The following is a 21,340-nucleotide window of genomic DNA, read 5'->3' as shown; positions in this document are numbered from 1 at the left end:
GAACTGAGGGAGCCCTCATAACACCAGGGGCTGATGGTGTGCATGGAGGGCTCGGAGGAGTCAGACATGTGATGGGGCAGGGAAGGCGTGAGGATGGGAGGAAATGGGTGAGACTCAGCCAGCTTAGGTGAGCTTGTTGGAGTCCTTAGGAGAGGGACAGGTGGGCAGTGAGTGGCCAACAGATACCCTGCCTTCCTTGGCCATCTTTTCAAGGGTGAAGGTGGGGAGGATAGGGACCCACAGACGAGCACAGACACGAGCGCAGGGGTGGGATGGCTCTGGCCCATCCCCAGGGTTGGCTTGGGTTAACATGCAGCCTGCCTTCCCTTCCAGCCTTCGTCCTCCTCAGGCCACGCCTCTTAGACCACGTGCCGCTCTGCGTGACCCAGCAGTGAGTGACAAGTCGCTTCCCTCAGAAACAGTTTGAATTCCTTACATTGAGTAATACTCATAATTGACCAGATGTTCTTAAAATAGTTGGCTTCATGTGACTTGACCTTCCCATTAGGAAAACAAAGACTGTTTTTTTCTTTTATTGTGCATTGTGATTTTCTTAGCAAATTCCTATTTCAGCTTTGCAGCTGTTCAGTGTTTGTAAAATCATATTCAGTGCATCCTGTGTGCAGGGGTGGCCCATGACGGGCTTAAACAGTGTTTCTTTCTTTCTTTCTTTTTTTTGAAATTATGTTCCATTGTTATATACCTTTAAATCCTGATTTGGGGCACTCGGAGAGTCTCTAATCTCGAGGGGAAAGAATACTGACATGGAGCCAGGAAGTCGGAATTTGACCTGCTTCGAGAGCAGCTCTCAGGGAGGGAAGTGAGGGGCCATGGTTGACATGTGCACAGGGAAGCGGGCAGCCGCACTGTCTTGAGGTCAAGTGGAACTCGTGGTTCAGGAAGAAAGGAAGTGAGGGGTCAAGACTGCAGTTGTGCAAAGGGTCATGTCTTCCGAGATGCTGTAAACGGGAAACAGAGCCAAACCCAGAGGCTGGGGAGAGCAAGGAGTGTCGGGGAGCGAACAGCCAGGAGAGGACAAGTGGTCTAGTGTGGAGGCAGAGGCGGTTTCTGGGGCAGGCGAGTGCTCCCGTGATGCGCGGTCTGCCCAGGATGTGCGGTTGGGGCTGTGAGGACTGTAGGAAGGTTTGTCCCTAGATGTCGGCTTTTTTGCCACATCCTGGAGTGTGGTCCAAATTTGGACCATACTGACAGTGGACCATAAAGCAGGAGGCTTCAGGGGTGCCTGGGGGGCTCAGTTGATTAGGCAACTGACTCTTGGTTTCAGCTCAGGCACTAATCCCAGGTTGTGAGATTGAAACCTGCCTCAGGCTCTGTGCTCAGCATGGAGTCTGCTTGAGATCCCTCTCCTCTCTCTGCCCCCAGGTGTGTGTGCTCGCTCTCTCTCTCTTTCTCTCTTTCTAAAATAAATAAATCTTTAAGGGAAAAAAAAAGACAGGACACTTTCATTTTGGTTTGCTTCTTCCAAAGATTTCCACCAGCACGGGGGGCTTCCTGAAAGACTGAATTTATCCTACAGTTTCTCTGCTCAGCAGCTTGTCTCTTCCATTAGCCCACATGGGTTCATGTCCAGGGTCTTGAACCTGAAGTATGATAGTGACTTCCACCTACCAAACAGGTAAAAAGACCCAGGAATCTTAAATATATTTCTTCTCACTCTTTACAACAAGCAAGGGAGGTTGTGGTGTTTAGTTTTAAGAAGTCAAAACACTAAAGTTACTAGAAGTTATGATGTTTCTCCAAAGTTAGTGATCAAGTGGCAGAACAAGTGTTTGAACACAGGTCTGCTCCCTTCCAAAGTGGGGAGCTCTTTCCCCTGAGACTGCTGCTACAGTGCCCTCTAGAATCTGAGCCTGGGCCATAGCTCGCAGCCACCTGCCCTGTGCTCTCTGGGAGGGACAAGCCAGTCAACAGCCTTTGGCCCAGGCCTGCCATTCCTCTTATATAGGTTTTGATCCCTTATAGGGCCAGCTAACATTCATAGTCAAAACCTAATCCTCACTCTAAAGAGTGAGTTTAAGCAATGTTACTTGAAAAAAAAAAAAATCCTTAGGGAGTCAAACAAAAAAAGATACAGAGGAATATGAAGGAAAAACAAAACAAAACAAAACAAAAACCTTGAATCATGAGCCCAGGATCTAGAAAATGCTTGTGAACATCTAAAGTAATAATAACAATGTTATAATAATAATTAGTAATAATAATGCTAGTATGGATAGATTCAGGGTGTGGAGGAATGTTCCAAATTAAAATGAACTTAGGGGAATGCACATCTGGTTCCCTCTGCACCCCCAGATAGCTGAGTGACCCCAGATTGTGAGTGCTGGCCCCCTAGGTGTCTGGCCAAAGGACAACTTGCTTAAATTACGTCGAAGACTCCAACCAATCCAAAAGTTATTTGAATTTGTGTCAAAGAGTTCTTTTCTAACAACAGGAAGTACACCTTAGATTAAGGTGTTCCTGGTTGTTAGAAGTCTTGGGAGGAGTCCGGATCCTCGTGGCCACTGTCCCTTTCCTGCCCTGAATGCTGATCTCTGCCCTTCCTCCCCACAGGGATTCCTGCCGGCCTTTAGTAGCTGCCCTCATCTGCCTAGCTCTTGAAGGTCAGGCTCTCCCCTGCTTATCTGTTAGTTCACACCACTGAAGTTCCTGTGTTCTTTGTCACTGTGTCTTATCTCCTCAGACTGTGTTCAAGATTGTAGCTTCTCCCCCATCCGGACACCCAGCTTAGAGTCCACAGAGCTGAGTCCTGCCCGAACACTGGCTTAGTGATACCTAGTGAGCTACGACTGACAGAACCTGAGAAAGGGATATAAATACATTTTCAGAAGTTCTCATGACAGTTCCTTGTCCCTAGAGATAACTGGTACAGATGACGGAAATGTCTGATACCTCCGAGTCTTTCTCGCAGATCCATAAAAGGATGGCTGAATGAGACCTCTCGGGAGGGGGAGTAGGGGTCTTCCCTGGTCTTTCCTGAGCATTTCCTGTATATGCCAGGTCCTCACAGCATCCCCAGGGCACGGGCTCATCAGCCCCACCCCCCCACGAGTGCACCAAGGCCAGTAATGGGCACAGAGCTGCCCATACTGGTTCTGGGTGTCTTCTTTGTCTCAGAGCAGAGAGCTCCTTTTCTTCCTACCATGGGCTGCCAGAAAGATGTTAGCGTATCTTCTCTTCCGTTTTGATAGCTGCTCTCTTTGACCCGTGTGAAATGGCACCTCCCTTCGAAACTCAAACTTCATCCTCCTCATGAAGCTATTTTAACGATTCTACCCAGACTTCCTTGCATCTTTACCACGTACCTAGAGCACTGATTTCTCACATCGACCACATCCTGCCTTTATATTATCAGTTAGCTTTTTATGTGGCAGAGAGAGTTCCCGAATTGAATCTGAAGACCCGAAGGCGGGAAATTGTGTCTCCTACGTCTCTGAGTCTTTCTAAGATGCTAGAATCATTTTGTGTCCCTTCCAGTCGTTGGTTGTTGTTTTGATTTGTTTTTTCTTCCTGTGTTATATCTTTGTTGTAACATACACCTGCCTTTGCTGTAAGTAGAAAACTGGACAAGACAAATCCCGATGCCATGGCCTTGCCAACTAGCAAGGAAAGCAGGTGTCTCTTGCTATCTTTTGCTTTCTGTCCCCCAGTTCAAAAGCGGGGTTGGACAGAGAAGGGCACCCATTGTCTAAGTCCATTTGAACCCTGAGAGCTGGGTAGCTGGAGCTCCCTCTCAGCATTCAGATGGCCCTGGACCGTGTCCGAGATTTTAGCAAACCTGACTCCGTTCTGAGTTTGGGGAGCAAGGAACATGCTTACTGATTGCAGGAGCACACTGGCCCTCACTGGCTTCAGTCAGGCTCCAGGAGTTCAGGGTGAGAATGTGCCTGCCTAAAGGCAAGCATGTGTCCGTTCACTCAACCAGCAGGTGCGGAGAGGCCACTGTGGATCAGGTGCTGAGCTACCAACCGGAGGCTTGCCTTCCCCAAGCAGCAAGCGGTGGGAATCGGTGTGATAAATATGAACATGCTGTCAGGAGGCAGGCTGTGGCAGGTTGGGAGGCTTTGGGGAGGATGGGGAAGTGAAGGGGGCTTTTCTTCGTGTGTAGGGAGAATCTGCTAGACACCAGGCACTGTGAGGCGCACCTGGCCCACGCACGTGAGCAAGTCTGCTCTAAGGCCCTTGCCGGCCTCAAGCTCACATATTAGGAAACCTGCGCGTGTGTAAGGAGGTGGAGGTGTCATGCTGACCCTCGAGGGTGAGGTGACACCTGGCAGCATGGCTGGAAGCCCGTGAGGAAAGGTGCCTTCCGCTTGGAGAGCCGTGAGCGTGGGGAGGGGACTTCACCCACTGCTCCCCCGGGATGGTTCAACACAGAGACCGGAGAGAAGCTTCATCGTACCAGACAGTTTCAGCAGAAGCTTCCTTTTCATGCTTGCGAAGGTTTTGGTCTCCTGGGCCAGGTGCTTGGTCGGCGGGAGAGGACTTACTCAGTGCCCAGAGGAAAGAGGGACGGATGGATGGATGGACGGATGGAGGGCTGGGATGGGTCATCTGCCATTTCGAGGGTCGACACAATCATACCGGCTGTGTGGGAAAGGGGTCCCCCACAGATCCAAGTCAGGAACCCCTGGTTACAACCCAGGGGGCCCAAATGTGTTGTCTAGAACCGTGGGCCCCTTCCCAGGGATCTCGCTGCAGCCGGAAGGGATCCCCGCCTCGGTTCTGCCGGTGAGTTCGCACAAGGGGGTCTGACGGCCCATGCTTCTCTCATTTCAGACTGCTCTGCCATGACCACGGCGCGGTACCGGCCCACGTGGGACCTGGCCCTCGACCCGCTGGTGTCGTGCAAGCTGTGTCTCGGGGAGTATCCAGTGGAGCAGATGACGACCATCGCCCAGTGCCAGTGCATCTTCTGCACTCTGGTTGGTCCCTTGGGGAGAAAGCAGTGGTTAAATACTTCCAGGAGGAGCCTTTGCGTTCGTTTTTCATGACCGTAGACCCCACCTTTGCCAGGGACAGAGTCTCTCATGCAGTTCCTGGAAGAATTCGCCTTGGAATCCGTCAGGCACCCCAGTAGATTTCCAGCTCAGGAGCTCGCGATGCAAAAGTTAGAGATTAAACAGAGTTGTAGAAGCTGGAATTGCAGCTGAGGAAAGCTGATCATGACGTGTGCTTTCCTTTCCAAAAAGAAAAAGCTTTACCATACCTCATTTTAAATTTAATGATTGCATTTTTGAGATTGTAACTCAAGGTGCTAAGCTAGTGAGTGCACACGGAGGACACCGTGTAGGATACTGGCTACTCCCCTCAGCTTGCTCTGCGCCACGCTCCCGAGGATGCTGAAATCGCATTTAAATTTCCGTGTGCCTTAGCCAACATTATTGGGGCCCAGTGATCTGCTCTTAGTGACCACAGGGACCCAGGGACCTCTCTCCTTCAGGCCTCACTCATACCCAGCCTGTCACCCCTCAGAAAGGGAAAATGAGGATATGGGGTTTATTTTCAGTTCATCTTCTTGAATTCTACTTGATTTCTCTTCCCATTCAAGGAATAAAAAAGAAAGTCCAGAAAAAAAAAAAAAAAAAAAAGGAATGTTTTCTTCCAACTATAAAAAACCCCAAAAAGTTGCTTCTGAATTTAACCGTGTTATAAATGGACCATCTGGGTGGCCTGCCGGTATATTTTTCAAATGTCTAGGTTAAAATCTGTCACCAGACAGCCTTCCCTACCCTTTTGCAGGAGCCGCGGCCTCCCTCCCTGCCCTTGTTGCGTAGACTTGACTTCATGTCTCCTGATGTCCCTGGGACGTGGGCAGGATCGACGGCGCGTCTCTTGCAGAGATGGGGAGATGAACTTTGCTGACCTTCACTTCTCCATCTTCTGACGCTGCCTTTCTGGGGGACGGGATTCCGTACCCCTTAAACACCTTGTCCACCCAGGACTCACCGCTGCTCGGCACTAAAAATTCACTAGACCACACCACAGGGGGTCTGCCTCGGTGTTGATCTGCGAGAAATGCAGCTCCTTAAAGCCTCAGGAAAGTCACTTCAGCCTGGAGGGCAGGAAATTGCTTTTGACATTTTCCTGAGACTGGAAAGGTTGGGAGGGAGAGGGGAGCGGGGGAGGCAGAGGTGGGGACCCCCAGCCCATGCGCACCGGCAATGGGAAGAGCTGGCGAGGGGGAGCAGTCAGGACAGAGTAAAGGTTTCCTTTCTGTAGGTTGCCTCCCTCTTGCCTGAGGGAGAGTCTTCCGGGGCCTCCAGGGGTGGAGTCAGTCCTACCTGTCCGGTGCCCTTGGGCGACCTTGCTGGTTCTCAGTCACCGGCTCTTCCCCTCCCCCACCTTTCCTCATTTCTTTGTTGTTGTCTTGGTTTTCTATTCCTAGAGAATTGTAGTGAAAACCTTAAGCAACTCTAACACATCAAGTGCTTAATGTAAGGGGGCCGACTTTGAAGGAGGGGGGAGAGCGCGGTCCCCGCGAAGAGGGGCGTCTGCAGTGCTAAGAGATAGCAGGACAGTGGAGATTTTTTTTTTTCTACAACCGGGTATTAAACATGAAAATGTTGAAAAAACAGTTGCACTTGTTTCTGCAGCAAGAACAGAGGAAGCACCTGTGTGTTGACAGACTGAGAGTCGGGGAGGTGCCCGCGCCCCATGTCTTCCCTGTGTGGGGGCCTCAAGTCACCCCAGCACGCCACCACGGGCCGCGGCCAGAGGCGTCGTAACTGCCCCTTTCCTGGGGGACAGACAGGAGAAGGTGGGAAAGAGAAAAGAGAGAAAGTTGTCTGGAAGGAAGGAAGCCCTCTTCTAATCACGGGACGATTATTGTTAGGTTCCGAGGGATGTTGACCTCAAAGAGGGAGGGGCCCAAGGGGAATCCAGGACGGGGAGGTCAGGCATCTCTGCCTTGAAATGCAGGCGCTGTTTCTGACCTCGACGGCCTCCGAGGCCTCTTCTGTATGTCGGGTCCCCCAGTAGCTAACGGTGGGGGAAGCTGAGACTGGTGGTTTGTAGTCAAGGGCTCTTTCCACCATGGCCACGCTGTGGCTCCTGAGGTGGGCGGTGCCCTACATTTTCACTGGAAAATGTACCCACGGTCCAGCCCCTAAGCTTACTGCCCCCTGGGTGGCTCTGGCTTGGCAGGGCAGCTGACGACCCAAGGCTGGCTCCGAGGGGCCACTTTAGAACACAGTGGAAACCTTTCCTAGCAAAACCCTCCCAGTTCAGCCCCGTGACAGTCCCACTTGTGCTTGTGTGTCCACGTGGCTCTACCCGCTCACACTTGCTCCGATAGCTAGCTCAGATGACCCTCTGTAGTTCGGGCCCTTGGGGTGGAAATGCCACCATGTAATTGGGTCCCTGCCTTCATCCAGACTCAGAGCTCCTGTTCCCTATTCCCTCCCCCATCCTCAGTTCCTGCACGCAACTGCTCCGAACTACTGGACGCTTCCAGCTCCTCTTACTGTATCTGGTTCCTTCTGCCCCACTGTGTTGTAACATCCCCTTACCGATATCCCCCACTGGAGGAGCAGGAATTTTGTTTCATTGTTCCCTAAGCCTTGGCACACAGTGACGCTCAAAAAAGTGTCTGTCACTGGAATGGTCGGAGCTTGAGTTCTCAACAGCTTGTGTTGCGTGAGGAAGATGCTACACTTACTTTTCTTACTTTCACGATCGCAACTGCTCTCCCTCCGCCTCTCCCTCTAATCTGAGCCGTGTCTAAGAAATCCTGGTGTCTTCAGGTTAAGAGGAAGCCAGCTGGGGCTCACCACACGGTAAGAGGGAATGCCGGGGGGCTGGTATTCAAAGTGTCCTTCAGCTCAGGGTCCATTCAGATGAAGTCTCCAGGGGAGACTATGTCAAGTGGTTAAAGCAGGCCTCTCTGTCAGTGTAGGGTTTGCGCACCACAGGTGGGTCATCTGTCCTGCACGTTGGCTCCTGGGGGCTCTGAGTGCCCTAGGCCTCTGTGGGGCACAGCTCCCCAGTTTCTGTTCTCTGGGCTGGGGCCCGGTGCTGTAGAGGGTCTTGTCCTAGTCTTGGGTCTCACGATGGGGAAAGGCATACCTTGTGGTCCAGGGCTGAGAATGGACCAGCGGCCTGGGACTTCCCGCTGCCAAGATGGCAGCCATATGGACACGTAGCTCAGCAAGGCCTTTCTGTGTCCCTGTGCAGACCTGCTCCCTGATGTGCATGGTCTCAAGCCATCACCCAGGCCCTCGGATTCTCTGCCCCACTGCTCAGAGGCACGCCACAGTCATTTTTGTCTTTATTCCTGGCTTCCAAGTTCCATCAAACTCTGCCTTGTGGGTAGAACAGGAGGGGGAATAACGTTTGTTAATTGCTGGTGACATACCACATTCATCTCACTTGTCATAAAATCCTGTGAAGTGAGCAGAATTCCCCCATCTCATGAAGAGACACAGCAGCTCAGAGAGATGAAATGCCCTGCTCCAGAATGCTCTCTGGTTGCCTCCCTCACTTGGCACTTGCGTCCTGATCTGAAGCGTGTCTATTAGCGGCCCCTAAGAAAACTCTGACCCCTGGCATCTGTTCTGCTGGGAAGCTACACACAGGCCTGGGGGCTACCCTGGAGTCATTTGTGGGCCACTCCAGGTCAGGGGCAGGAGCCGTCCTCCATACACCCCTGGGTCTTGGCACCTTCCAACCGAGGAAGGACACGCAGGGTCTTTCTCCCTGTTATGGGCACCTGACCCTCCATCCCAAAGCCCCCCTCCCTGTTCTCACCCAGGAGACCCATCCAAGTCTCTTGCAGTTAGGGCCCTGGACCCCTGCCCCGTCGTCGGCAAGGTCCCCCGATGGAGGTCCTTAGCAGTGCCCCCGCCCCTTCTTATCCACGAGCAAGCACGTCGTTGGTTTCTCCATTTGCTGGAATAGTCCTCAGCTCTGTGGACAGTCGAGACAGCCTAGGGCACTGAGGGGAAGTGAGTGGAGCCTCCCTCTACAGAAGGAACCCTCAGGTGTCCCGATTCTGAGCAGCCGTGCGCGGACTCATGTTGTCCGCCACTTGGGCCTCAGAGTCACATATCTGTGTCCCCTTCTGTCTGCACACACAGAGACCCCACAGAGCCGCACACAGAAATGCACTGACTCTCCCATAAGCACGAGTTCCCCCGAGACTTCTCTGCCTTCCACAGTGTTGGCTCCTACACTTTGGGTGCAGAGCAAATCGGTATCTGTTGAGGGTGTGACATGACGGCTTCTCCGTGTTTCTGCCTCTGACGTCTGTGTCAGCGCCCTCCCACCACAATGCCTCTGACTTGCCTTCCGCTGGGAGGTCTTTGCAGTGAAGGTGAGGTTTGCTTCAAGACTCATCTTTGCTGCTCTGTGACTTTGGTTTTTCACATCAGCTGATTGCAAGCCTTGTCCGCATTTGCTGCTTCCAGGTGTGGTGGGGTGGGGGGCTGTGCTGGCCTCCTCCCCCCGCCGCCCTGCAGAGGAGGCTGCCTCCCCAACCCACAGAGGAGGCTAGGCTGTGTTTCCCACACCCCAGGGAGGACCATCGGCCCCCAAAGAGGAGGCCGTGCCCCCCACTCCAGGGAGGGGCTTGTGCCCCCTTCGGAGGAGGGGTTCACACTCTGGGATTTCCTCCCACCCCTGCCCCAGCCAGCGAGTGCAGCCCCGGCCCCAGGAGAAGGGGGTCCAGGATTCCCTGGTCTCTGTGCAGGCGCAGACCAGCTTCAACTCCAGACTCTTCATTCCGTGTAGAGCAGTGGTGCCAAGCCTCTGAGTCCCCAGAAAAGCCCCCAAGTTCTCAGAGCGGGACTGAGTCCTCTTCAGACCGTCCTAACCGTCGCCTCCAGATCTCCCTCAGCCTCACCCTGCGCCCCGCTCTGGTCCCGCCTCATCAGAGCCTGCCGGTTACTGGCCGCAGCCGGGTTCTCAGAACAGTCCTCCTGCGCTCTGTCAGAAGGGCCGGGGACCCCTGCAGGACTCCATGGGGGACGCCTCATTTTAATGATCGATTTTTCCAGTCCCTGCTGGCTCCAGGCCAGGCGGTGGGATGTGTCCAGTTCCCCCGATGAGCTGTCCTCACTGTTACTTCCCAAAGCCGGGGCGGCACACTGCCCTGATGGGGACAGTTGGCCTGAGCCGCTTACCTGGTCTCCTTGCCCCACTCAGGTTTACCCCACCCCGCTGAGGCTGAGTTCTTGAATTCAGTCTCTGCTGGGGTAAATCCACTCCAGCCACACTGGGAGGAGTCCCCACCACCTCCCACACGAAGCCCCCCACTGCTGCATGTGGCCCGGGCCCCCTCCTGCCTCTCCGGTACCAGCTGCGTTGTTGGGCACACCTATGGTCAAGCCGGCCCTTCTGGGGTCGCTGTGCTTTGTGTGGGCCTGATGTGGGAGTAAGCACCCTGTGCTCTGCCTTCCTTGAACGGGCACGCCCCCGTCCAGTCCTGTCCTCACGTAACCCATAGCTGACTTGTCTCTCTCTTTGCTTTGACTGTGCTGAAGGAAGCCCCCCCAAGAGTTGCCGCCTCTGGTACGGTTCCAGCACGCCCTCTCTCAAAAGCAGGTTCTGCCTGCTGAACCAATCTAGAAACCCCAAACAGGCGACAAACTCACACGTGTGGACTTCCGACTTGGTGCTCTTCAAAGAGAGTGTTTCACGCCAGGTCTGGGGCTCCCCATCCTTACTGGGCATCTGTAATCACAAGCCTGCAGAGGGGTGTGCGTTCCCTGGGTCCTGACCTGCGTGCACGGCCCACCGTGCACTAATATTCGGGGCAGCCATAGCCATAGGGGCTGCCGTGCTGACACCCACAGAAGGCGCACAGTGCATGCCTGGGCATGTGACTGTGGCCACCTTGGGTTGGCCTCGCGGTTGGAACAGGCTTGGTAGTGGTGGGCGGCTTTGCTCCTCCCATAGCACGTGGCATGGGGCCCCGGGAGGTGTGGTCCCTCGTGCACAGCTGGGAGCTGGGTAGGCTGGGAGTCAGACCCAGGGCTGTGCTTCTCGGGCCCCTGGTCTTCAGATGGTGTCTGCTGGGCTCCCACCGCTGGGGTCGCACTGCAATCTCTTGTCCTACCTGTTCCTAAGGAGTGGATCCCCCAGGATTGTAAGCTACTCCGGCTCCTTGAAGCACAGTTTCTGAGCGGTTTTCTCCTGCTCTCTGGGTCTGCAGCAGCCCGCAGACCTTCCCGTGAGAAAACAGCGCAGAGACTTGCTGTATCTCAGGCAAGGCTGCTGGTTCTCTGTGGCCCACTTCTCCTTGGCAGGAAACTGAAATAAATCTGCAGCGCCGTCTCCTCTTGGAACTGGGTTCCAAGAGTTGGAAGACAAAACGGAAAATGAAATGCCTGGAACATTCTGTGGCTCTTGACGCTCCCCCTCCTTCCTTCTGCCCTTTGTGCGGCGGATGCCCCCTTTCCTGGGATGTCCTTGTCCCTCTGGCCAGTGTGTCCCCTCTGGGAAGCCTTCCTGACCACCCCCTGGGGGGCCCTACTCCCCATTAGGGTATCAGGAACACGGCACCATCCCAACCTGCAGGAGCATCTTTCCCCGCAGTGGCGGTGGGAGGCTTGGTGTCATAGCCTCCAAGCATCAGGGACGTGTACAGATGCATTGAAGGGTGACTGGGACTTCACCAGCTTAAAGTACATCCAACAGGGTTCCTGAGTGGCTCAGTCAGTCAATGGTCTAACTTGATTTCAGCTCAGGTCTTGATCTCAGGGTGTGAGATCAAGTCCTGCATTGGGCCCCATGCTGGGTGTGGAACCTACTCAAAAAAAAAAAAAAAAAAAAAAAAGTACCTACAATTCTATGTCCAACTAAAAAACAAAAAGTAAGAGGGAGCTGGAAGTTCATACTAAATGATTGCCCATGAAAGTGTTCTTCATTGAGGAAGAAGGCAGAAATTAAAAACAAAAACAAAGAACACACCCCCCCCCTTTGGAGTCAGGCACAAGTGAGCCCCGGCTCCAGCACTTACGGACTGTGTCTTTGGGTCCATCCGTCACTTCCCCGAGTCTTTGTTTTCTCATCTGCAAGCTGGGAGCCCTGAGGCCTCGCTGGATTCTTGCCGCAGGGAGGCCACTGGATCCCCGAGAGCAGCAGGAAACCCATCCATCGGCCTTTGCACGGTGTCGCTATTCTTGTTTTAATTTTTTTTTAAAGTTTTTATTTATTTATTTGACAGAGAGAGAGAGATCACAAGTAGGCAGACAGGCAGAGAGAGAGGAGGAAGCAGGCTCCCCGCTGAGCAGAGAGCCCGATGTGGGACTCGATCCCAGGACCCTGAGATCATGACCTGAGCCGGAGGCAGAGGCTCAACCCACTGAGCCACCCAGGCGCCCCTGTGCCTCTATTCTGAGAGAAGTTCCTCAGCCCATTCTTTCGCCCTCCTTTTGAGATCTCTTCTTGCGATTAGATGGAGAAACAAGGCTTGCAGTCATGATCGCTTCACATCTGGAAGGAGACTGGGCTGGTGTTCCGGGGAGGGCCGGCCAGACGCTTGGATCCGCATGTCTTCTTAGAGGGTGAACACACGGGCGCTCCCAGAACGCAGTCGCTGCGCGCACCGTGCGCGTGCGGAGCCTCCCAGCGATCCGGCCGGACGTGACGCGCTCACTGTTGGGCTGCAGGCCCGTTCCGAGCAGTGATGTTCGGGGGCGTTGAGAGGCCCTCGTGCAGTTTCCCACAGGCGTTAGGTGGTGTGCTTCTCGGGGAGCCCAGAGGGTGCTGTGGTGCACGGCCCCGCACAGTGCTGGGAGAGTTGAAGGCATTGGACCGTTCTCAAGAGAGAGTTGAGGGCATTGGATCATTCTCCAGAGATCCCAGATAGGCAAACTGATGAGAAAAAGTAAAATCATCATCTTGTGGCTAAGGTTCCTGTAGATTTTTATGCGTCTGACTCTAGGAATCCTACCACGCAGACAGACACACTAGAGGCGCCAACAGTCGCTAGGGTCATGGACGTTGCGCTGGGTGCTTTTACGTTCTTCCTTAGAATCGCGGAAGCCCAGCAAGTTGGCCATCCCTGTTTTATGGTCGAGGGAGCTGTGGCCTGAACTCACTGGGGAGCCCTTCTGTGGCCTCTGCCTACAGCGGTTCCATGAGTCTGTCTAGCTTCAAAGCCTGTGGTCTCCCTCCCTCCTCACAGTCGTCCAGCCATCCCCGGTACATTCCAGGTGGCTCCCGACTGGAAACACAGCATAGTCACAAGGGTCTCAGGCCACCACTCCATAGTGTGGCTGTCTCCCCAAGAGAGCTGCCGTGGCACTCACAGCCAGAGTGGGGGGTGGGAGCCAGGCCTGCCTGCGGCTCTGTGGGAAAGCCCCCCCCTCTGCTGCCCGGCCTCGTCCTGGTGTGGGTTTTGATGGCGTACCTTTGAGACCACAAACGCAGGCCTCTGGGAGCTCTTCATAACCATCGCCCTGGTGAGATGTCAGAGGTCTGGGCATCATGGAAGTTCATGGAGCCTCTGCACTCACGGGCAGCCCGGGCAGGGCTGAGGATAGCAAGCTGACCTTGGGCTGGGCTCCGGGCACCCGTCGTGCTGCTGACGCACGAAGCCTTGCATTCTGTGGGAAATGGCTCTTTTTGAGGATTGCCAAAACGGCTGCCTTGCATCTCCGGTGGATGAAATATTCTGATGTGCCAGAAGGGTGAAACTTACCCATTTAGGTCGCATTATTATACATACACACACTGTTTTTTTTAATAGATTTTATTTATTTATTTGAGAGAGAGCACGAGAGAGCACAAGCAGGGGGAGCAGCAGAGGGAGAGGGAGAAGCAGGCTCCCTGCCCAGGACCCTGAGATCACGGCCCGAGCCAAAGGCAGACACTTAACTGAGCCACCCAGGTGCTCCGAATCATGGTAACGTTTAATGGTATTACTGTGACAGTGGTGTCGGCATCATGAACCCCAAATACTGGACTGGGCTGTGATTGAAGTTGACGTGGGGAGGCTGTTGAGATGGTTGCCGCTGGTTCCTCTGCCCGTAGAGGCCCCAGTGTCGGTGCTCTGCCGGTTCTCCTGTGAACCTTTCAGTCTCTCTTGCTGCTTTCGGTGACGAGCCTACCCCGGGAGGCCGCATCCTTCTTCTAACTGTGCTCTTCCGGGGAGGGAGGGCTTCCCAGGCTCATCGACGGGACGGGAGCGCATGGGCACTGTGTACGGCCTCCTCCTCCATAGAAGTCTGCGGTGTCTCCCCCTTTATCTGTCTGGCTGTGACTTTCAGCAGTCCTTCTGTGGGTGCAGTGGGAGTCGGTGACTGCTGGGGAAGTGGGGTTCGGGGGTGAGGGTCGGCATCTATGTACAGGTTATGGTTGGGGGGTGCCGGGGCATTTCCGAGTCGAGCCAGGCCGGGCTTGACGCAGGGCTCTCTGCCCTTGCTGTCGGGGTCCGCTAACAGGCCCCTTCTGTGGGGACTCAGTGTTCACACCCAAAAGGTGAAACTGTCCTCCCCTTCTTGTAAGAATGATCTAAGCAGGGCAGGAAACAGTGGAGTAGGAAGAACTGGGTACAGTGCCTGAGGTCTGATTCCGACCTTCCTCTCTGCTTCTCTTCCTACCCTGAGACCCTCCGGCGTGGTGTTGGCCAAGGTTGTGTATGCGGATCCCACGTGCCGCCTTCGTTCTGTGGCCTGGAATGTGGGGGGGGGCGCCCCGTAAATCTTTGTCCAGTGATCAGAACCTCCGATTTGGCGGTCGCTGTGAGCCGCACGGTGAAGACAGGGAGCCGCGGCGGGGCAGCGCGCCGGGTTAAGCGTCAACGGGTCTTCGCCCTGAAGGAGGTCAAGGTGTTGAAAGACGCTTCTCTGTTCTTTTTCTTTTCAGTGCCTGAAACAGTACGTCGAGCTCTTGATCAAGGAAGGACTAGAAACGGCAATCAGCTGCCCCGATGCCGCCTGCCCTAAACAGGGCCGCCTGCGGGAGGACGAGGCACGAGCGCCTGAGCAGACGGGGTTTTGCACGTGGGCCGGGTGCCCTGCTGCACGGGGGGCCGTGGGCTCTGCGCAGGCCGGCCGGGCTCTGTTCCAGCCCACAGCCACTAAAGGTCTTGTTTGTGTTCTTTCTCTTCTTAGATTGAGTGCATGGTTGCCGCCGAAATTATGCAAAGATACAAAAAGCTGCAGTTTGAAAGAGGTAGGTGCCCGGCGTGGTAGGGGGTCATGGTTCCCGGGGCGGAGAGCGGGGGCGGCGGGGGCGGTGTGTCCGGTGGATAGCCTTGTGCCTGGTTTGGCCATATTGGAAGGAAAGCGTCAAAGTAAGTTAGATTCCTGAAATGTCTGCGTCGTTTTGAGTTCTCTGCAGTGCTCCCTAGGTGAAAAGTCTTTGTTGGGGTTCTGCGTGGTAATGAGAAGGAATCCTAAAACACACCTCGTTAGGGAGATTTGGGTGCAGGGGATGGTTTAAACAGATCTGACCCTCATGGGGCATGATTATTCCTCAGCCAGGTTAGGGCTAAGAGTACCGGAACTAAATTCTTAGACGGTGCAGAATTTAAAAGTTCCAAAGGCGCAGAAGGAAGTTGGGAGGTCACCATAGGTGGAAATGTGGCAACCAGCATCTTGACAGAGAGTGTAGTCTGTCCCTTTGCCCTGGGGCCGGTCTGGAAAGGCGGGCGCCAGGCCTGCGTCCCTTGTCTCCGTAAGTATTCTGATGGCCCTGCCAGCTTGCTCCCTTCTGTAAACATGGCCCCTGCAGAGGCTGACAGACCTGCCCAGACTTCCAGCTCTCATGCGTCGTAGGGTGCAGTGTGGACCAGATCTGTGTCCTGCACACCCACTTGGCAGGAGCCAGGCCTTGCCACAGACCTCAGGGTTTCCCAGGAGCATCGTGTGGCACGTGCAGAGCGGAGATGACATCATTTCCACGATGGCCTTGCCAAGCATTGAAATGTGTTGGATGTCCAGGACTGGCCTTTGGCTTGGCTCGCTGCAGTGTGCCAAGGTCATAAAATTATGTTCTCAAGAGTCTGTGCCTTCCGTTTGGCTTCATTCTCATGTGTCCTGGACCTTGGGCGCACCAGAAAAGAAGCAGAGTAACAGACACGTTTAGATGATGCTTCTTATGCACGATTTTGCCGTGCATCCAACTCTGACCTTTTCAGCTCAGACTGTAATTGTTCAAGGGTGCTCTCCCCTCTTCCTGCTCTGTACAGAGAGAGCCTCCTCTGCATCAGATGCGCATTACTGAGAGGCAGTCCTGGGCTGCGTGTTTACAGGAAAACACTCGAGATGGGAAGAAAGCAGAGTAGAGCAGAGGAAAAAAATCAAGCGATTGCTAGCTTAGCCAAGTGTGGAGAGGTCTTTCTTTCTTTAAGAAATGTTAAAGGTAGTTGCATTTCCTCTTGGGGCTTACTTCTGGGGGAAGAAAAAAGGCAGTGGGAGGCCAAGTTAAATTTTTTTTTTTTAATCAAACAGGATTCTGATGGCATTGAAATGGTTTGCGAGAGCTTGTTTATTTAAATGGCATATATCATTTCCTTTGGGTTTATAGTTTAAATGTAACACCATGCGATATAGAAGTCAGCGTGTGGAGCTGTACAACTGATTAATTTGGATTTCTGAAACTTTCAGTCTTGTCTGAAAATATTTTCCAGAGAGAATCTTGACAGAAACTGGTAGTTCTTTGGGTTTTAAGAAAATTAACTTTCTCTGACCTTGAATTTCATGTAAAAATGCGGCTGGATAAACTTTCCTACCTAATAATTTCAGCTTTGTACTTTCAAATACTTTGTAATTTCAAGTGCTTTGGATAAGCCAAGGATTTTTTTTTTTTAACCTTGCATAAAAAGGAAGCCAAGTTGACTTATGTTAACAAAATCTCTCAAGGCTATTACTTGAGAACATTTTGCTAGCATTACGTGAGAACACACAATGAGCTCAGACTTACTGTGACCAAAGACGTGTCTGAGTGAAATGTTAAAATGTTGGAGCTTCTAGCTAGTACGGCAGCGAACAAGTTTTGAGATACGATCAGAAGGGGAGTTTCCGGCCTCGTTTGTCGTTTTGAAATGCATTCAGCGAGGACGCCCAGGAGGAGGACCCAGCTCCCTGGTCCTCTGACAGCACCTCGTTCCTAATCAGTCTAAGTTGTAGGCATTGTCTCTGTTGTGTCTTAGAACGGGTCCTCTCACATTCCAGCCTTGATCTTTCATTGAAGTGGAAGCAGCTGACACAATGTTACGTTAGTTTCAGGCATCGCAAGCTTGATTTTCATCTCCTCTGCCACTCCTCCAGTTGGGATCTTTGCCAAGGAGACTGCGGGCTTGTTTTTCTTTCTGACTGCCCACTTTTCCATGTCGGAGACTCCAGAGGCCAATGGGGGCCGCCACTGCAGGGGGCTGCCCCCCTTGCACACCCCACAGTGCTACACCCGTGCTTCTGGCTAAGCCACTGAGTCAGAAGGCAGGTGTTTCTCTCCCCGTTCCTCGCTCCTGAAGTTCTTGCCATCCAGGGGCAGGATCTGTGACCTCCTAGGTTCTTTATCCTTGGGACAACAGGTCCGATGAATGCTGAAGTCAGGTCTTGACCTGTGTGGCGTTGGTGCTTTCTGCCAGAGTAAAGCCCAGACAGATGAACCCACTTGCTGAGCTGACCCATCAGTAGGCAGACCTGACCCGGGCCAAGGACTCTGCAACGGACGGGATGTGCTGCTGCCGGGGTGTGGCTGGAGCGCGAGCCTGGACAGGCGCGTGGTGGAAGCCGGAACCCTGACTCTCTTGCATGCTTCTCCAGGAGCACCATGTTTAAAAAAAAAAGTGCCTTTTTTAAAAAGTCTTGGGCTTTTTTATAAGCAGAGCTACTGGGGACCTGCATCCTTTATCTAGGGTTAATGTGTCTCTGGGAGATGGGAGCTGAGAATATTTTCTTCAGCTATGCAAGAAAGTAGGCCACTGGCCTTGCTTGAAAGCCTGTGCTGTACACAGACATGTGTGTGTAAAACATTAGATACGGTGTATCAGAGAGATAGTGTGCCTCATGTATATTACATATATGTATGTGATCCATAGCCTTCGGTGTCAGTACTGACATGCTTCCCCAAAAGAAGAGCTCTCTTTTCCCAGTGAGGATTTTCTTCCTGATCGATTCCTGTCTTGTACACCGGCTGGCGGAACACGGCACGGCAATGGGAGTGTCGGTGCCAGGCCGCGAGAAGAGCCCCCGGCTGTATTCGCGGGGTTTGAGGGGTCCTGGCGGCACGGGAAAGGTGTTTGCCTTCGGCAGGCGGGGACAGACGCTTTGCCCTTTCCCTCTCTGATAGGGAATCTCTCCCCCAGGAACAGGCAGTTCCTGTCACAGCTCCATGAGGACAAAAGTCACACAACTGAAGCCATGACCATGGAAACCTTCACTGGGTCTCCTTGGCCTCTGCTCCGCTGTATAATTGGGTCTCTGACGATGCGGCCGCCTCGCAGCTGTGTTTGCTGTGTGAGGAGAGTAACTGGGAGGCTGGGCACGGCCACGAGGTGTGTGAGGGCCCGCAGCCCGCCCGGACGCCCCCGGACCCCTCACAGCAGAGGCGGGGCGAGAGCCGTGGGAACCGCAGGCTGTGTGGGAGGCAGCAGGTGCACTGACGCTCCCGGCCGGCCGGACCAGCACCAAGCACAGGGTCCCGGGGGGAGGAGCAGAGCAGGCGCAGGCGCTCTCCCCACGTGCCCTGGGGTGGTTCGTGTGCTAAGTGACCCGCGTGGCCCTTCTGCAGGTGCTCTGCTCATAGGGGACCCCAGAATCTAGCTGGGGTGGAGCTGCCCCCGCCAGACTACTCACTAGCGCCAAAGACAGGGAGTCTTGTGGGGACCGTCAAGAGGAGCTCAGTGAGACTGGGGAGGGGAGGGCTGGGGAGGGGAGGGGTCCCCTGCCTCGCCTTCATCCCCCAGGGTGGGGACCTCCGTGGGGGGGCAACTCTCCCTCCTCCTCCTTCCTGTCCCCTCAGCTCAGGGGAGCTCGGCACACATGTGCCTCGGAGGTGACCACTACGTTGCCCCACAGAACCACTCCCCGTCCTGATCTCATGGCCACAGACATTTCTAGAAAAGCAGCTGATGACAGGAACCAGTTCTCCTCATTCACTCACCATTAGGAACCTCTTGAAGAGTGTACATTACTATAATGAAGTTCAGCTAAAAAGTAGCACATTTTCCTGGATTCCAGAGTCCCTTCATATTAGCAGGTTCTACTATATCCTCCCTAGACTTACCAACTGGATAGTTTCCTGCTATTGATTAATTCTCCCTTCTAAATAACAGGTCAGGGGAGGAGTTAGGTTAGAGCGGGAGTGGGCCAGCCATGACCAGTGGCCCAGAGTGGCCCGGCCCACAGCCTGGCGTTGTAAATAAAGTTTTATTGGAACAGCCATTTGCGGATCAGCATGGCTGCTTTTGGCTACAGTAGCAGAGCAGAGTCGGTGGAGACAGACCGCACGACTCTCAAAGACTAAAATATACTCACTGTCTGCTCCTTTGCAGAGAATGTCTGCTCATTCCTGGAATAGAAGACCGTTTTCAGGGTTGTACCTGACACAGCTTATTCCTAGAGGGCTGAATCCGGCTTCTCGTTTAATTGGGGAACATGGCACACCTACGCGTGTCCTGTGGCAGCCTGTGTAGGTGAAGTCTGGGCGCACTTCCAGCCCCGGCCAGCCCCCAGGCGGCTGTAGGTTCCAGTGTGCGCACGTCCTGTCCGCGATGCAGGTGAACTTAACCCACCCCTGGCTGTCGGTCACTCACACGGCCAGGAAGCTCCCAAGTCCTTTCATTGCCTTCCAAGTTTCCCTGGCAGAACCCAGTGGTCTCCGGTTACTTCCCCAGAGCTGTGGCTGGAAAGCTTAGAAACCAGTGGCCTACTTGAAGGCCTTTGAAAATCGCCCTCCGGCCCGTGATAGGTTTTTGGCAGAGCCTCAGCGTTCTGTGTGGTTTCCTGTCAGGTCCTCACTGCCGCTGCCCCTCCCTGAGGACTCGGCGTTACCCCGACAGGCTGTGGATGAAGCAATCACCCAGGTTCGCGAGGAAGGGTAGCTTGGGCCTGATCGGGAGTGGAAACAGGAGGGTCTCCTGCTTTTCAGAAAAAATCTGTCACTGTAATGGGGCTTCTTAACATCTTGGTCTCCCGTTGGAGAGGCAACCTGGCCATTTCACACAGTAGTTCATGGCTTAGATTTAAATTTGGGAGAAGGGACAGCCTTAGGCAAATGAGCCCTTTGATGAGAAGAATTTGGCCATGTTCCTTCCCTCCTTTCTTTCTGTGCTCCTTACCAAATGTTGCCCAAGGACCCGCTGCCCACCTTGCCCTGGGCCAGGTTGTGAGGCCGTAAAACCAAAGACACAGGCCTGACTTCAGGAAGCTGCATCCTGGGGAGGTGGACCAGGAAGTGGACCGTGGCCTGTGGGCACTCAGAGAGAACCCAGACCAACCGTTGGTGTGTGTGTGGTGGGGGGGTGCTACCCAGGAGCCACAGGCAGCAGCATTACTAAAGGCCTCTGGGTGTGTTTTGGGAGGGGTTGGAAGTGGGAAGCGTCTGAAGGGGTGGACCAAGAGCCAGACAGGCACCGGGTCATGAGGGACATGGAAAAACTACAGGGTCTGGACGTTCCCTCCCTATTAAAAATGTGAAGCCACACGCTGCTGTGATCCCTCAGTCCAAACACCCCCGAGAGCCTCTGTGTGCAGATGTTGACTTGCCCGTTTTTGTCTCCCTGTGCCAGAAGTGCTCCTGGACCCCTGTCGGACTTGGTGCCCGGCGTCCACCTGCCAGGCTGTGTGCCAGCTCCAGGACATGGGCCTGCAGAGCCCACAGCTGGTGCAGTGCAAAGCCTGTGCCATGGAATTCTGCTCTGCCTGCAAAGCCAGCTGGCACCCTGGACAAGGCTGCCCAGAGACCATGCCAATCACCTTCCTTCCAGGAGAGACCAGGTACCCTCTGCCCAGTTACAGTGGGAGGCCTGGGCAGAGGGCTGGGGAGAAGGACGAGAAGGAAGCCACATCTCCTTGAATGGGGGTCCAGAAGATGTGACTGCTTCTGGATCAGTCTCTTCCTCTTGAGCCTCGTTTAATAAACCTGGGTGGGTGGGTGAGTGGGTTGATTATTTCTGAGAACTGACTATGTGTCAGATACCGTGCGAAGCAGTGGTGCAGTAAGCCAGCACTGTCTGCCCAGGAAGCAGACACACGCAGCCTGTCTGGAAGGACAAACGTATGGACAGTTTATTACCATGAGGAGTTTGAAGTCCTATGGTACCTAAAGTTGTCCAAGACCTCCCCTCCGCGTGTAAGGTGATCTGAGACAGGGGCACAGTGACAAGGGTAGGTAGTCAGCAGTTGCAGATACCAAAGGGATTGCCAAA

General features: G+C 53.9%; 1 protein-coding gene across 2 annotated transcripts in view; it reads left to right on the top strand.

Moving 5' to 3' along the window:
- RNF144A (ring finger protein 144A) overlaps positions 1–21,340 on the top strand; it is an 85,375-nt gene that overhangs the window by 43,923 nt on the left and 20,112 nt on the right. For both annotated transcript variants that reach the window (XM_044262129.1, XM_044262128.1), the window contains exons 2-5: positions 4,798–4,943; positions 14,830–14,934; positions 15,078–15,138; positions 20,702–20,909. In XM_044262129.1, coding sequence (XP_044118064.1) covers positions 4,809–4,943; positions 14,830–14,934; positions 15,078–15,138; positions 20,702–20,909 — 509 coding nt within the window. In that variant the 5' untranslated portion in view covers positions 4,798–4,808. The remainder of the gene's footprint in view (positions 1–4,797; positions 4,944–14,829; positions 14,935–15,077; positions 15,139–20,701; positions 20,910–21,340) is intronic.

Source organism: Neovison vison, chromosome 8 (assembly GCF_020171115.1).
Source record: "Neovison vison isolate M4711 chromosome 8, ASM_NN_V1, whole genome shotgun sequence".
Taxonomy (NCBI): domain Eukaryota; kingdom Metazoa; phylum Chordata; class Mammalia; order Carnivora; family Mustelidae; genus Neogale; species Neogale vison.
Note: the sequence above shows the minus strand (reverse complement) of the source record. Positions and strands in the feature narration are given on the sequence as shown.